We start from the raw sequence: 18306 nt of genomic DNA on the forward strand, positions 1-18306 counted from the left end.
ATTTTTTTTTACTTCAACAAGTGTAGATCAGTAACAGAAAATGCCATCTTAAGGCAGACCATAGACGAATTTTGGAAAGAAATTCACAGGATTCTCCCATCAACACAGACCGTGCTGACAGGGGAATCCCTCCTGCTGTGCAATTGTTGTGGGGATCCCTATGATTAACCCCTGCGGGGCAGAGTGAAACACGTTGTGGGCGTGACCTGGTGGGAGCACAGCGTGAGACTGACATTCATTTCAATACCAGCGGGTCTGCATAGATGAGCGGCTTCATGGGATTCATCCTTCGCTTAACAGTTGCTTGGAGCGGAGACAAGCTCCTTCTCTGGACTGCACTCATAGTGGTCGACACAGGATTGCTTTCCCTTGTAGCCTGAGCGGCACATATTTTCCATTACCAGTTCACAGGGAGAAGACAGTGATTATTGCTAGTGGCTATAGCAGCCACTAGCGATAATCGCAAGTGAATCTAGCAGGTTGGTTGTACCCAAGTTGACTGATCGATGGGTGTGACTATGAAAAGGACTGTAAAATGATAAGTAATAAATCTTTGTTAAAATCTGAACCAAAGGAAGCTTTAATAATAGCCTTAAAGGTATATATAAGTATAGTACTGAGATCATAGTATTTCATATCGTACAAACTCCAAGCACATTTTCAACAAGGACAATCTGGCTTTTTCAGATCAACTGGCCAGTCCAAAATCAGTCAAACAATCCAGTGCATGCTTGATTACTTACTTGTCTTCGTGTTCATAAATATTTAAGCCCAGTGAGTCAACTCCCAGCCAGAGGTCTGTTCCCTTTTTATTCTTAATATCAAAGTAGTTGATGCCATACATCTCTAAGTCTTGAGCTATCTTCAGGTATTCCAGCATTGCATCTTCTCTATAGGTTCATGAAAATGAAAAATCAGTATATGGTTACAGTGCAATATCTCTAAGATATAATCCCTACTAATTCCCCTGAATTTCTCACCTCAACTACTCTAGCATCATCCTGTCCAGTTTTTCACTATTTGGACTCTCAACTCTACTATCCATCATGAATGCTACTACAGGACATACCTATCCTTCCACCACTCCTTATATGCTACCCCTCTCTGCCATTTACTTAGAGGAAAATCTCAGTCTATATAAGTCATGTTTTACCATTGTAATATGGAGAGCCCAAGATCACTAGCCAGCCGCTTCTAAATATAAAGTCTTTATTGGTCTCTCAAAACAAGCAAACACAAATAATCAAGGACCAAAAATTGGCTCACCACCAGTACCTTGGTCCCACAATTAGGTTTAGGGGTCCAACCTGGTTAAGGGTACAAGATGAGCTGTGGGAGCTCAACAAAACAGTCTCAGTTGTTAAACAGCTCAAACTTTCTCACAGTTGTGTACTACTCCACTTCACTTCATAGACAGGTGCTGACTACTTGCTACTGCTTTTTCAAACCTCCCTTGTAGGTGGGTTAACCCTTTCAGGATCAAAGTCCCTATACTCACGGTTTGGGGGCTTTTTCCCATCCAAAGTCCCTCTCAGCCTCCAAATTCTGGGTCCCAAATGAGGACTTACCAATCTAGAAAGTATCAGTCGTCTCCTCTTTGACTGAACTACCCCAGAACCCCTTACTGTGCATGGATCAGAACCGCTGAGTACTAAAAAGGTCTCTTGAATTCTCCCTTAAAGGAACCACAACCTAAATAGTAGGGAAATATATCTCCCATGCAGGACACATTCCTGGCATTCTGTATACCATATAATCCAATTCCATTCAGTTCAGTCACTGCTATCTGTATAAATACTAATAACAATAATATAATATCAAAGATATAAAATATCTAAAAGTGGTTCAGAAGATCACCCAAACCCCACCTACGTCAGGCTGTACATAGAACAGATGGACAGGACCCCAATCTCTCTCTCAAATGGTTCACTGAACCTTGTAAACAACAATTCTGCAGTGCAAAACACCTCGTAAGGAATATGTCCAATTCAGACACTATGTGCTTGGCAATGAAAAGAACTGCTTGGGTACAACATGGAGCTATTGGAGTTAATGAACCCTATAAGCAGCAAGGGGGGGTAGATCCAGCTATGCACAACGAAGTCTAGTGCAGCTTGGGGAAACCCCTTTTTGAGCTACCTAGAAGACGTCTAAAAGAAAAATATCAAAGCAGGACTAAATTCTATCTAGATCAAATCTATTTCCACTACATAACATATTTTATTTTTTCTTTACCCTACAATGACAATAAGAACTGTGATACTTGGCTATCTGCAGCCCTTGCCTCTCTCTGACTATCTGCATTGGAACACAACACTCTGCAACAACTATTTCAGGCTATATCCTTTGTATTGGAAAGAACTGATAATCAGCAACTCTACAAACATTGGGTATAAAGCACCCACCTCAAAATCAGTAGTCTGCTGACGTGTATACTGTACTTATAATAGGCCTCAGTTTCCTCTGCTTCGCCTTAATGCCTGGGCATTCTCATCAGGTGAACCTTCAGCACTTCCTCATGGTACTGAAATTTGCCTGTTCACTCAATCATGTTGCCCAGTGTGCCAGTGAGGCAGTTCATCAAGCAGAGATTGAAAGTGTAGCTTTGCCTTATCAGAATGCAAAGGCATTTGGGTAAAGCAAAGACACTGAAACATGCTGAAGGTATCTGCTTCTTGATGCTTGCACTTCATACCTGTTAGAAGCTTTTGCTATCCTTTCAGTGACTGTGGTCTCCATTCACAAAGCGGTATCTTACCGCATGCGAGTATGTTTTTCAATGAAAAACAAAGTCTTTTTGAATTTCCCTTCACTTCCTGTCCCATAACCAAACAGGAAGTGAGAGGAAATCCCTGCAAATAAAGGTAATTCCTTGGGGTCCCCCAGGTCAACAGAACTAGTGTACCTATTGGAAGAGCCTCTATTACTTTTCAGGGGACAACCCAAAATGTGGGATTTTCTTTTTCACTTGGTAAACAGGACAAGTAGAGAGGGGGTATCTCCCTAATGGGGGCACAGACAGCAAAAAAAAAAAACTAGCAAGCATTCTAATTTCTCTCCACTCTATCCAAAACTGAAAAAAAAAGTTTTGTCTTTAGTTCTACTTTAATGGCAACAGTAACTGACATCCTTAACAGTGTAAATAGCTGGTTATTAAAGAACATCCCTAACAACCAGTAAACAACACAACCACTGGACAGGGTTGTGGGGAAGAGGCCCTTGTCCTCATCAACATGGGAACAAGGCGCTTTGGGAGGCGGGAAGGGGAGCCCCCGCCTCAAAGCACACCACCCCTCTTCATGCAGAAGGTTGTTTTTTTCAACAAATTTGAAATGTTGGCAATTCTTTTCTTTACATTCAGCTGTCAGTGAGAACCCCGCTGATAGCTGATGACTCATCAGTTGTTAAAGATGCGCCAGCCACCCGCTCCTTAATAACCATGTTGTTTACTGGTTCTTAAGGGCTCCACCGGCTGCCTGCTCCTTAACAACCAGTTAAAATCATACATGTTCCTTAAATACTGCATGCCTGGACCACTACTTTATTACTGCATGCACTTAATTATTTATTTCCTAATGTGAGTTGAGTTAATCGCATGTTTATGTGGTATTTACAGAGCATTTGACAGTTTGAAGATTGTATCCGATAGTTAGGAAAAATGTGTCTGGGCACCTAAATACCGCATGTGAGATGCTTTTGTGAATAGAGCCTAATGTCTCTATAAATGTTGAACAATTACTGACACAAGTCAGTGGTAGTGTGTAATGTGGGCAAATGGTCATCGTTCCTCCATTCAGAAATCTAATGTCATGGCACTAATGCTGCTATGGAGGCAAAGTAACATTTTATACATGAATTTGTTATACATTTAAATGATCTATTTGTGATGTTTTGCACTAGCATTATCCTTTTAGTGATGCTTGATGGAATACTTGCAAACTCCACTTTGAACCCGTTCATTGCTAAATTAGTTGGTGGCTGCACAACTAGTAGAAGCACTTTAATAATTCCTCATGCAGTTCTAAAAGGAAACCTAGCAAACAAGACTCATTAGCTGTCACTGCTTTACAGTGATCCCCTAATTATGTGGTATTGATGGGAATAATGTACAAAAACATTTTTTTAAAGACATATATGGAAAAGGGAAAAGTTGAAATAAAAAGAATATTTGTTCTGCAACAATTGTTGCACTGTATAATAATTGTGTCTTCTTGTTTATGGAGAGTTATGGCGTGGGACATACATACATATTGGTAATGTGTACTTGTGTATGTGGAACAAGGGAACAGATGTTTGGGCTGAGTAATGTACAAACCACAAAACCAAACTCACTTGAGCATTCCGCGGTGCTCCGTGTGCCACACCTCAATCCTCTCTTCCCACTGCTCTCTTGAAAGTTTGTGCTGATCCAACACTCTAGAAACACATGATACATGGACAGTAATTTCACAGACTAGTTTTCCATAACTGAACAATAATGTAAAGTGCACCTGTGACCTGCCCATGCAGGGCAAAGCAACAGGTTCATATTAATGCTTGCAACTACTTAAATCTACATTCCCTCTTCTGTCAACACTGTTCATTCAGGTAAGTGATATTAGGTTATAAAGAGTGTGTTATTTATTGGCATTCCTCCTAAATGCCAACACGGGTGATTGGCCACTCACATACCCATTGCTGTCACATGGGGGTGGTGAGAGGGTCTTCAGTCTTGTGTAAACTTCGACTGAACCTTTCACATGACATCCTTGGGATCCTAACAGCCGCATGTGTGCAAAGAAAGTATAAGCATCTGTAGGGGCCTGGCATTAAAATAAACTTGTTGCTATCTCATTTAATTTCACTGGCGTTTATGTATGGGATTCCATAAATTATTGCAATATCTAAAGTTGAATTCCAGCTTAATCACCCTCGCCCCCCAACCCCTACATGTGCAAAACCATTTTAACCGCCTTGAAGCACCCTTGCATTGTTTAAAAACTATTTAAAAAGACTGTTTTTTTTGTTTTGTTTTTTAAGTCTTCATTCAGGTTGCATGATTTCACAGGTCCTCTACAGCCAGTGGTGGGTGGCCACAGAATGATACAAATGTAGGGTCACATAATAATTTTGAGGCTGGAGGGTGGGTTCTTGACAGTCTGGGCTCATAGGAAGTGTACAACCTGTCATTCCATTCAAAGGCTGAGTAGCACTGGACCTCAGAGAGGAATTTCTGTAGGGCAAAGCCCTGGAGAGAAGATAAGAACTGAAGCGAATGCTGTTTTTTTATTTCCAAGCGAAAGCGGAAATTTATATTTAATACAACGTTGAAGTTCCACTTTGAATAAAACTTTGGGACTTCATAATATCTATGGTGACCTGCATATTTCTGCACTGGATAAACATAGGTAACCACTAGGGCAAAGAAAAAACAATCATTTTCTCTGTGCCCTGTTCACACCATAACACTGGTGAGATGTGCACTGCAACATATCTGCATTTTTCTGCAGCACACTGGATGGCACAGGACAGCAGCCAACGCACCTCGCTGCTGTGACATGAATTCACTCAAAGTGCAGGCTTGTGTGAACCTAGCCTAAACTAAAGAACCTCTTTAACTGCCCGAAAAGTTTATATTTTCTTGCTTTTTCTGTGGCTAGGAAACTGTTTAATGTGATTATTGGTGTTACTTGTTTGTGTGCTTACCTTTGTGGCAAAAGACGTTCTGTGCTCAGATATCCAGATTTGTGGATATCTTTGCTATAATCTCCAAATTTGGCTTGTACAGCATACGATCCAAGAAGGACAGCTGTCTCAGGAGGGCAGTACACTTCATCACTCAGTATACTTTCTTTTACTTGCAGGAAGAACAGTTTCTGTGTGATCTCCTGAATCAGTTCCTCAGACACATCCTCAGGGAAGAACTTGGCACGGAATTTGAACTGAAGTGGGTTTTCTTTCCTGACTTCCTGTGCTGATACCTATACACCACAGACACAAAAGTAAAGGATATCAATATACATTTACTTCAAGACAAGGGTTTTCAGTGGACTGTGGGATGTATATGGAGACGCAGCCAAGCAGAGCAGCTTGCTTCATAGCTACCATTGTCTGGCAGAAACATTCAACTATTTGGCTATCCTGGTAACTCATCCATGTTCTGTAAACAAGAAAGCTCTTTCAGCACACCTAAAAAGTAACGGTGCTATTGTTGTGAAAAATACACTATAGCTCCATCTGTTGGCTGGCAGAAAGACTTTTTGCTATTAATATGCAATAATTACTTGCTGAAAACATTGCCAGTTCACACTGGGATTTATACGTGAACACGCTGTACGTTTCTGTGCAAGTCACTTAAAGTTCAGTGCAGTGCAGTTTCAGCCCACTCATTTTGAATATGTGAAATCACAACACACCAAAAGTAGTGCCTGTACTACTTTTGGAAACTCCCTGTAACCAGATCACATGGTACTTTTCTACCATGCGATTTGGTGTGGGCAAATACACTGCGTTTGCGACCTGCATTTGGGGTGTCATTAACTTAACCACATGCCGCCCAGCCACTGTAGAAATACGGAGGCAGGGCGGCACGATTTAAAACGTGTGTTTGCAATGTCCTACCTGTCCCGCCGACCACGGCCGCGGATGTCAGTCGCCGGGTCACAGCCGTTCTGTCAGTTCCCTGTCAGCTCCTGACATGCTGAGCCGGAGAGAAGAGTTTCTCTCTCCCGATCAGCTGTCCCCCCTGCAGTACACACCCCCACCCCCTAGTAAAACACTCCCCTCACTCAGTTAACCCTTTCAGTAAATAAAAAGGTTAACCCCTTCCTCCCCAGTGCCATTAGTACAGTGTCAGTGTTTTTTTTTTTGCACTGATCACTGTATTGGTGTCACTGGGGATGTCAGTGACCCCAAGTCAGTTCCCCCCCAGTGTCAGAATGTCCGCCGCAGTCCCGCCATAAGTCGCTGATCGCCACCATAAGTCGCTGATTGCTGCCATTATTAGTATAAAAAAAAATTTAAAATCCCAGTATCTTTCCCGCCATTTCTAAATGCTATAACTTTCACATAAACCAATTAATTTACACGTATTGTTTTTTTTTTTTTTAGCAAACGACATGTTGCAGAATGCATTTTGGCCGAAATTTAATTTTATTTTTTTTTTACTGGACATGTTTTATAGCAAAAAGTCCAAAATATTGTTTTTTTTCTCAAAATTGTCAGCCTTTTTTTTTTATAGCGCAAAAAATAAAAAAAACGCACAGGCGATCAAATACCACTGAAAGAAAGCTCTATTTGTGTGAAAAAAAAGGACACAAATTTAATTTATGTACCGTATTGCATGACCGCGCAATTGTCAGTTAAACTAGCACAGCGCTGTATAGCAAAAAAGTCGTAAATTGCAGTATCTATACCATAGTTTGTAGACGCTATAACTTTCACACAAAGCAATCAATATACACTTATTGGGATTTTTTTTACCAAAAACATGTAGCAGAATACATTTTGGCCTAAATTTATAACAAACTTTGAGTTTATTATATATTTTATATAGCTGAAAGTAAAAAATAGCGTTTTTCTTCAAAATGTTTGGTCGCACAGGTGATCAAATACCACCAAAAGAAAGCTCTATTTGTGTGAAAAAAAGGACGTAAAATTTCGTTTGGGTGCAGCATTGCATGACCGCGTAATTATCAGTTGAATTAGTGCAGCGCCGAGTAGCAAAAAGAGGCCTGATCATTAAGGGGGGTAAATCCTCAGGAAGGCAAGTGGTTAATATTGACACCTGCTGCAGATCGGACCTGCAGTGCGTTTTGAACGTGGTGTGGGAAACCTGCATTACATGCAGGTTTCCCACACCATGTTCTAATGTGAACTGGCCCTTAGACTTGACTATATCACATAAGACCAGATGAATAAGATAGGATAAGATGATAAACAAGTACACATCCAATATAAATTCTCAGACTGCATCATTTATGCACTACGAGTCATAAAAAAAGACCTTTTTTACTCCAATAGGTCGGCTATTGCATGCATGTTGCTATCTCTGTTGTAGGGCTGAAACAACTATTCGCCATAATCGATTATAATCAATTGTGAAAATAATTTTCAACTATTTTCATTATCGATTAATTGATCAGCCAATTCATTATCCTGCATACAGAATGCAATATTTACATATTAGAAAATACAGTATAGCAAACATACAGCTCAGTACATAATTCATAAATATTAGTTTACACCGTGCAGCATACATACAGCTCAGTACACTTGTCCAAACATGTCAGTAAGTGCCTGAAAACTTGTGAATGTGTGAGGAGCAATGCCTCGTGGGACATGTAGTCCAGTGCAAGGGAAGTAAGTGATTTAAAGTGAATCTAAAGTGCCTTGCTATAGGGGCACCCTGAAGGAAGGAAGAGCCAGAAACGCTGGCACAGAATCCCAGATGAGGGAAATTGGGGCTACCCGATGCACTACCATTACAAAGAGTAGGTAAGCTTATATATATATATATATATATATATATATAAATGTTACAATTACTTTAAAGCCCTCCAGAGGATTTACCCCCCTTCCTGACAAGGCCATTTTTGGCGATATAGCACTGTATTACTTTAGCACGGTCATGCAATGTTGTGCATAAATTTAATTTATCTCCTTTTTTGCCCATAAATAGAGCTCTCTTTCGGTGGTATTTGATCACCTGTGCGTTTATTTTTTGTGCTATAAAAAAAAAAGATTTACAATTAAAAAAAAAAATATTTTGGAGTTTTTGCTATAAAACATATCCAGTAAAAAAAATTAAAAATAAAAGTTCTTCATAAATTTAAGCCAAAATGTATTCTGCTACATTTCTTTGCTAAAAAAAAATTCCAATACATGTAAATTAATTGGTTTACGTGAAAGTTATAGCATCTACAAATGGTGTTATATATACTGGAATTTTTATTTATTTCTTTTTACTAGTAATGGCGGCGATCAGCGACTTATTGCTGGACTGCGGTGGGAATTGTGACACTGGGTGGGAACTGATAAACTGTCACTGACATCCCCAGTGACGCTAATACAGTGATCAGTGCTAATAAAAGCATCGACACTGTACTAATGACACTGGGCAGGCAGGAGTTAACATCTGGGGAGATCAAAGGGTGTGTTGTGTCTTACTGTGTGTGTGCTGTGTGTGTTTTACTATGTAAGCACGATGCTTTGTATTGCTCCGCTCTGTATTCCCATTTAAAATACCCATTATATTCTACTTCTGAGTGTATATACATATATATATATACTGCTAAAAAAAAATTAAAATTAAAGTAACACTTTGAAAACACATCAGATCTCAATGGGGAAAAATATCATGCTGGATATCTATACTGATATGGACTGGGTAATGTGTCAGGAATGTAAGGATGCCCCATCGTTTGATGGAAATGAAAATTATCAACCTACAGAGGACTGAATTCAAAGACACACAGAAAATCAAAGTGAAAAAATTATTCAGCAGGCTAGTCCATTTTGCTGAAATTTCATTGCAGCAACTCAGAATGGTACTCAGTAGTTTGTATGGCCCCACGTGCTTATATGCATGCCTGACAACATCGGGGCATGCTCCTAATGAGATGACGGATGGTGCCCTGGGGTATTTCCTCACAGATCTGGACCAGGGCATCACTGAGCCCCTGGACAGTCTGAGGTGCAACCTGGCAGTGTCGGATGGACAAAAATATGATATCCCAGAGGTGTTCTATTTGATTTAGGTCAGGCGAGCATGGGAATTCCTTCATCCTCCAGGAACTGCCTGCATACTCTTGCTACATGAGGCCGGGCATTGTCATGCAACAGGAGGAACCCAGGACCCAATGTACCAGCATAGGGTCTGACAATGGGTCCAAGGATTTCATCCGATACCTAATGGCAGTCAGGGTGCCATTGTCTAGCCTGTAAAGGTCTGTGGGCCTCTCCATGGATATGCCTCTCCAGACCATCACTGACCCACCACCAAAACGGTCATGCTGAACGATGTTACAGGCAGCATAACATTCTCCACGGCTTCTCCAGACTCTTTCACATCCAGGGGCGGACTGACCATTTGGAAACTCGGGCACTGCCCGAGGGCCCGGGGTCAGTAGGGGGCCCCATGAGATGCCACTGGTACCTTTTTCATAGGCTTGAGTTTGGGCAAGGACACAGGGGCCCCATGAACCCCTATTGCCCGGGGGGCCCCATGAGTTGTCAGTTTGCCCCTGTTCACATCTGTCACGTGCTCAGGGTGAACCTGCTCTCATCTGTGAAAGGCATAGGGCGCCAGTGTTGGACCTGCCAATTCTGATGTTCAATGGCAAATGCCAATCCAGCCCTATGGTGCTGGGCAGTTAGCACAGGGCCCACTAGAGGACGTCAGGCACTCAGGCCACCCTCATGAAGTCTGCTTCTGATTGTTTGGTCAGAGACATTCACACCAGTGGCCTGCTGGAGGTCATTTTGTAGGCACAGGCAGTATTCATCGTGTTCCTCCTTGCACAAAGAAACATATACTGGTCCTGCTGATGGGTTAAGGACCTGCTATGGCCCTGGCCAGCTCTTCTAGAGTAACTGCCTGTGAGACTGTGCTGGGAGACACAGCAAACCTTCTGGTAATGGCACACATTGATGTGACGTCCTGGAGGAGTTGGACTGCCTGTGCAACCTCTGTAGGGTCCAGGTATCGCCTCTTGCTACCAGCAGTGACACTAACCCTAGCCAAATGCAAAACTCAGAAAAGAGGAGTAGGGAAAAAAATGTCAGTGGCCTCAACTTGTAAGACCATCCCTGTTTTGGGGGCCATCTCATTGCTGCCCATCTAGTGCACCTGTTGTAAATTTGTAATTAACACCAAAGCAGCTGAAACGGATTACCACCCCCTATGCTACTTAACTGACCAGTTCAATTTCCCAGGAGTTTAACTGACTTGATGCTATACTCTGATTAAAAAGTGTTCCTTTAATTTTTTTGAGTGTATTTTTGCAGATATTTTGTGCTCTAACCATATAGCTGGTTACTTGTATTCATCACTGCATATACAGTAGATATTGAAGAATAAATTGTCTCTCTTTAAATTTACATATTAACTAAATTATACACAACACTTTCTTTGAGGTTTTCATCTGATTAACCGAAACAATGATCAGCCAACTAATCGACTATGAATATAATACTTTATTGTATTTTTGAAGAATGTTAAAAAATAAGTAAACCCATGGCTTGCAAGGCTAACTTTGCATGGCTGGTTATCAAAAGCAAGGCTTGAATCTGCCTCTTCTCTTGGGAACCCATTACTCATGTACTTTACTATCCAGTGGCAGAAAAGCTTAATCTAAAAATGGAGCAACTATAAATATGTGGTTTTCAATGATCCGACGTCAGTAAATAGAAATCTAGTTATGGGCTACTGCAGTTTACATCTTAGCTTTGTCCTACCCACTTTTTTATTATTGCTAAAGCTTACATCTGATTATATTTTGCCTTCTCTGCCCCCCACCCCCATCAGCATGATAATCATTTTTTAAATAAAACCATTTGTTTTGAAAAGGCTGGTGGAAGAGGCTGGCAGAGTGCTGTGTGTAGCTTCCAGAAAACATCACCAGACCTCAGTATTCTTCTCAAGAGCTCTCAGTCCTGATACAAGCAGTGGGCTGGCTCTTGTGAGAAAATATTTAAATATCAAAATGCTTTTAACGATGAATGACAGTCTCAAGATGTGGAAGTTTCTAGGAAGTCTGCAAGCACATGGTTGTGATTCATGATTGATCTTAGTGTGCCTGTGCATGGTTGTGATTCATGATTGATATGTTAGAAATCAAATGAATGAAAAGGGCAGGCCCAAGAGAGTAAGGCTGGGGAAGATAGGGCTGAACGTCTTCCACCCAGGAAATAAGAATCCACAAGATTAATAAATATAAAACAAACATGAAACACAAACTATTTGTGATGGCCATACAGAAATAAAGAGAAATGGCGGTTACAATTTTTCAAAAGCTTTCCTTGCAGTTCCTTCGTCATTAAAAGCACCACTGGCAGAAGACAGGAGTAAGAAAAGTATAAACCCTAACATTTTGTTTTACAACTTAAACCTACTAATAGTAAGTGATTTGTGAAGGGAAAAGGGAATCAGGCAACGTAAGCAGAACTTGCATTTTACTACAAGGTCCACTTTAATAAATAATTTGGTAACAGGCATCACACTTACAGGTTAGACATTAGGTATACACATTAACAGTATGAGCACTTTAAGCAGAAAACTTATGAGCATTAGTAACTTTAGTTAATATATCTGTCCAAAAATTAAAATCAGGAGAACACACAGCAAATAAAGTGATACTTTCCTTTTTTTTAAAAAAAACACAACAGTAATGGACTGGGTTACCCAAAATTAATATTTTGCCATTGATCAATCCCATTTTTTAAATTTGAAAATAAACTTATGTACGTGTAGTGTGTTTGCCAAAACTTATTTTTCTAGTTTTGGACAGAATGTTGAAAGATTGAATCCTGTTGGGTGTTTACTGCTGTCTGTTCTGACTTAAGTTAACCCTTTAAACATAATAAGAAAGAGAAGAGGAGAAGAACTGTTCAGCCTAAGCTGCTGATTGGATGGTTCTGCCTGAAAGTCAGGCCTTCAACTCTTGTTGAAGAGATCACGTGACAGATGCACTGGCATTTAAAACATCTAAAATTGTGTTGCCTAATTTATTACTATAAAAAGTACAAACCTTATATGAATCCTGTAAAAGAATACCTTTATAAAAAAAAGTAGCAGAACCCTTTATGAATTTACAGTACTTTAAAACTATAGTAACTGGAGGCAATACAAATGTCTGTGTTGTCCACAACAACCTATCTACAACTGTCATCTGTATAGAAGATATGGAAAACGACAGCAATATCTGGTTGCTATGGTCCAAATTTACACTTCCTCTAGCTATTCTATATCTACCACACTATTTCTTGTATCATTAGTGTCCTGAGATAGCTGTCTACATAGGATGCATTAATGATGTGTACTGATGTGTTTATTATTGTGATTCCAACATTTTTTATTCCTGGGAGGTGTGACATCTGGTGTTTAAAAATGTGTTGTTGCATTGTTTTCTTTCTAGGATAGCTCATCTGACTTTTAGCATAATTGTATAGAGTAAAATAACCAGTAACAGTGTGTAATAAAACTTGGAAGAAATGAGAGTCACATTTACAGGCCTCGTCAGCTACAGTGCTGTAAAAAATATAATTGTAACTTCTGAATAGAATAGGTAGGTATGAAGTGGAGTAAAATCCCAAATTTACAGTTCACAGAGCATAAGGTAGTGGGAAATCTTCCAATGGGAATACCTGTCTATGAGGGAAATGGTAGGGGTATACACCCTTCCCTATTCCATTCAAAAATGTAAATAAATGTCATATATATATATATATATATATATATATATATATACACACACACACACACACACACATATACACACACACACACACACACACACACACACACACACACACACACACACACAGACACACACACACACACAGACACACACACTTGTGTTCAAAATAATAGCAGTGTGTTGAAAAAAGTGAATAAAGCTCAAAATCCTTCTACTGGCTTTTATTTCCATACACACAAATGCATTGGGAACACTACACATTCTATTCCAAATCAAAACATGAAGAAAAATATATCAAATTTGTGTTGTTCCTCTAAAGAAAATTTGAAGAAAAGTGAATATTAGACGGTTCAAAAAAATAGCAGTGTTTGTATTCTTCTTTACAAACTCAACCCTTCACTATATAAGCTGAAAAATGTTTGAAGATTTTGCTTTCCTTTGAATCACTTAATTAATATTTAGTTGTATAAGCACTGTTTCTGAGAACTGCTGTACATCTGTGTTGCATGGAGTCAACCAACTTCTGGCACCTGTGAACAGGTATTCCATCCCAGGATGATTGGACTACATTCCACAGTTCTTCTCTATTTCTTGGTTTTGCCTCAGAAACTGCATTTTTAATGTCACCCCACAAGTTTTCTATTGGATTAAGATCCGGGGATTGGGCTGGCCACTCCATAATGTCAATCTTGTTGGTCTGGAACCAAGATGTTGCACGTTTACTGGTGTGTTTGGGGTCGTTGTCTTGTTGGAACACCCATTTCAAGGGTATTTCCTCTTCAGCATAACGCAGCATGGCCTCTTCAAGTATTCCAATGTATTCAAACTGATCCATGATCCCTGGTATGCGATAAAATAGGCCCAACACCGTAGTATGAGAAACATCCCCATATCATGATGCTTGCGCAACCATGCTTCACTGTCTTCACAGTGTACTGTGGCTTGAATTCAGTGTTTGGGGGTCGTCTGACAAACTGTCTCCGGCCACTAGACCCAAAAAGAACAATCTTACTTTCATCAGTCCACAAAATGTTGCTCCATTTCTCTTTAGGCTAGTCAATGTGCTCTTTGGCAAATTGTAACCTCTTCAGCGTGTATTTTTTTCAAGAGTGGGACTTTGCGGGTGCTTCTTGCAGATAGCTTGGCTTCAGATAGGCGTCTTCTAATTGTAACAGTACTCACAGGTAACTTTAGACCTTCTTTGATCTTCCTGGAGCTGATTGTTGGCGGAGTCCTTGCCATTTTGGCTTTTCTTCTATCCATTCAAATGGTAGTTTTTCGCTTTCTTCCACGTCTTTCAGGTTTTAAAGCATTTGCGATCATTTTAGCTGAGCAGCCTATCATTTTCTGCACTTCTTTATATGTTTTCCCCTCTCCAATCAACTTTTTAATCAAGGTACGCTGTTCTTCTGAACAATGTCTGGAACGACCCATTTTCCTCAGAATTTCAGAGAGAAAGCACTGTAACCAGAATGTACAACATTTGCTGCCTTCCTTCCTTAAATAAGGGCAATAATTGCCACCTGTTTTTTCAAAGAATGAATGACCTCACTAATAGAACTCCACACTGCTATTATTTTGAACATGCCCCTTTCAACTAGTGATTCAATTACACAGAATCAGCAGCATGCATGTCATGACTGTTGGGTCTGTTGGATTTCTATTACTCTACTACACCTGCTAGTAAATTATTTGCCATGTAGAAATATCATTTCTACCACAAACAGTGATTGATCAGGTTAGTGATGTCTGACTGCAATTATTTTGAACACAACTGTATATATATATATATATATATATATATATATATATATATATATAATATATTTATTTATTACACACACACAACAGTACTTGTGTTGAAATTAATTCTGAAACATTAGTGCAATGTAGGAAAATGAATGAAGTTCCGGGTCATGCTAATCTACCGACAGAAGATTCTACATGTTCCCTGTGATAGTATCAGCAGTCATGTAAACTGATGACTCGTCTCTACAAGTTTTATCGTGATGAAAAGACCAAGACATTTGTTGACCCTAAGACATTATTTTTAGAGGACTGTAAGCATATTTTTTGACTGAGACACGTCTTAATGCCCAATTCAGGAGAATTAGCTAAATCCACAAATGCAATGCCTTCCCCCCGCACACACTGCAAGGGTTAACTGCTTATTAAGTCTAGGGGTGCAGGAATAAAGAGTAATACTTAAACCTAGAACTCACAGGTAGAATGCTTGCATTGGCCGGTTCAATATAAACCGACCAAAATACAGCCCGTGTGTACGACAGCTGGTCTGACAGAAGCCAGTCGTTTGGCCACTGTGCCTTCATCTGTGTGTGTGCGTCACTCCGTGCAAATAGAGCCTTTACCCATTTATGTCTTTGCACAGCAGTACACCGCTCCAGGACATCCCTGGCACTAAATACACACTGGCTTTTTGCTATGCAAGGTAGAATGCGTCCTAATGCATGTAGTCTTACTTGTCCCAGACACCTCTCAAAAAATGTCAATATTATGTGTTACCTTTACTGAATAAAATGCTTCTTTACAACTAAACTGCATGCAACCTACAGGCTCTGAGTACCTCCTGCTTTGCTCTGAAAAATCTGCTCAAGGGAGACAGGTTGCTCTTTCAGGCCAATCCAAAGCAGTTTCCCATCTCAAATCAGTTCTATCTGGTGGTGGTCAGAAGCAAATTGTTTTACAGGAAATATGGAAACTAATAGAGCCAGGCCATGAAGCTGGGAACGAGACTTCAGTAAAGCTAACCCATAATGGCAACATGTCCTGCAGAGGAAAAAAACAAATGTATTATCACTAGTGTAAGTGAAGTCATAACTAGCTTTCACTATACCTTAAACCAGTTAGCACTGCAATATCTGGCAACATTTCTACAAACTAACATCTTACTGTTTCAATTCAATAACTGACAGACTGTGCTCTATTCTGAAAAGCAGAATCTCACCTCTTCAGTAATATAGGCTGCTCTTTGATAAAACACTTTTTGTAGCATATTGTTTGCGCTGGTTAAATAATTACTGTGTGAACGCAGGTGAAGAACCATTAGCCATCGTGGAAATTTAGGTATGACTTCTGGATGCTACTACTGAATGGCAAACGTACCTTTTTATCAAGTTTCAACCAAGTCGGGAAACCCTTGGAATCCATGTATTGCAGTCCAAAGTACCACACCTCACGCAGCCCCACCGTCTTAACCACCTAAAACCACAAAATACTTGTTAATAACTGACAAAAGTATGCAAAGCACAGCAAAGAAAAAAAATAGATTTCAGTAAAAGGTATCAATTATTAATTCCTTACTCATGACCAACAGTTAGTATTGATGCTTTATTCTTGTTGGAAAAATGTTCAGAATAATCAAATTTTATACTAAGGCAAGATTCCATCCCCAAGGTTCCTGGTGCTATTACCTTTGGGCACAACAACTATTCAGTGCAGAGGATTCCAGCCCAGAAGGAGCTAACGCAATTAAGAAGATAAAGTGTATATATAGACAAAATAATTTAGGGGTTATAAGCAGGCTTAGGTGTTAGGTTAAAGGGTGGGTTACTATGAAGGGGACCTTCGATTAGAGCATGATTTGCTTTGCTAAATGTTTTGCACCTAGAACTACCAACAGTATCACAATACTGTTCTACTATAAGCAAAACCCAGCAAAAAACTGCATACTGGACCTAAGAGTTTGCCTTTCAATAAGTAAATAATAAACCAATGTAGCCCCCAAAACAACACCCTATTTTTCTTTGTATTTTATTCACTACAAATAAAATGATAAAAAGCAACATTAACAGCCCCTATAGTTTCCCCTAAACGTTATATTACTTAACTGAAGGGTTACATTTTTTGCATATAATTAATGCTTTTGTACTGTTCCATAGCTGCTGTTGTGCTTAGAGCAGTTTCTGTCATTGCTGCCATCCAAGGCTATTAGCAAAGTGTTGCCTTCTACCCCTAGTCCTCTCCTATTTGTTGTACTTGTACTATTATGAATGGAGGGAATAATGCCCTTCATATTAACAGTTCAACTATCTGCAGAATAAAGAAGAATCTCACTGGTCAATATTCTCCATAGAATGTAAACTTTCCTGGGTTTACAAACATAAAGCATACTAATCGATATATTCTTTACCAGCGATGTTTTGAGATGTTTATTACTTCTAATTGAAAATGAAGAAGCATGCGAGTTAAAATTTGTAATCATAAATTTATCAACTGATATTTTCATATAAATTTCTCATTAGTTGTGTAAATGGTTTCATAAAAAAAAAAAAAAAACACAATTTAGGTCATTCAGGGCACAGCAAAATGTTAGCATGCAAGAGCAGCAGAATAGCCTTAAGAGTGCCAACCACTGGCTGGAAGTAGCAAATATGAGCATACATATGCACTATTTATCTGATTAACCCCTTGCCACCGCATGTACACATATATATGCAGTCTTGTGGAACTGGGTCTTCTTCTGTAAGGCCACATATATGGGTATTTGTCTTTGCCCCGTGTAACAACTGGGAACCAGAAAGCCTGGTTCCCAATCACCCGATTGCTGTAAAAGCCTCTGTACACTGGGCCCTGTGTATGCTTTCTCCTTTGAATGGAGAGAATAGTAGTTAGTGGAGAAAAATGTAAAAAAAATAAATATATAATATTAATAAACATTGAAAAATAGTTGGATCAAAGTTTGATCTGGATTTTTTTTTTTTACACTGTTCCTTTAAAAAAAAAAATTTTTTTAATCACTTTTATTCTTATCACAAGGAATGCAAACATCCCTTGTGACAGAAATAAGCAGTGACAGGTCCTCTTTATGGAGAGATGTGGGGTCAATAAGACCCCACATCTCTCCTCTACAATGTAAAGCATTAGATCAGTGGTCTCCAAACTGCGGCCC

The 18306-nt window shown here is 39.6% G+C and overlaps 1 protein-coding gene across 2 annotated transcripts in view; it reads right to left on the reverse strand.

Moving 5' to 3' along the window:
• Nucleotides 1–18306, reverse strand: part of EZR (ezrin) — a 111443-nt gene that overhangs the window by 29687 nt on the left and 63450 nt on the right. For both annotated transcript variants that reach the window (XM_089676286.1, XM_089676287.1), the window contains exons 4-7: nucleotides 16521–16616; nucleotides 5686–5960; nucleotides 4333–4416; nucleotides 744–890 (exon numbers count right to left, since the gene is read on the reverse strand). In XM_089676286.1, coding sequence (XP_089532412.1) covers nucleotides 744–890; nucleotides 4333–4416; nucleotides 5686–5960; nucleotides 16521–16616 — 602 coding nt within the window. The remainder of the gene's footprint in view (nucleotides 1–743; nucleotides 891–4332; nucleotides 4417–5685; nucleotides 5961–16520; nucleotides 16617–18306) is intronic.

The sequence above is a fragment of the Staurois parvus genome, unplaced genomic scaffold (genome assembly GCF_062004578.1).
Source record: "Staurois parvus isolate SC_StPar_1 unplaced genomic scaffold, SC_StPar_1.0 ptg000165l, whole genome shotgun sequence".
NCBI lineage: Eukaryota > Metazoa > Chordata > Amphibia > Anura > Ranidae > Staurois > Staurois parvus.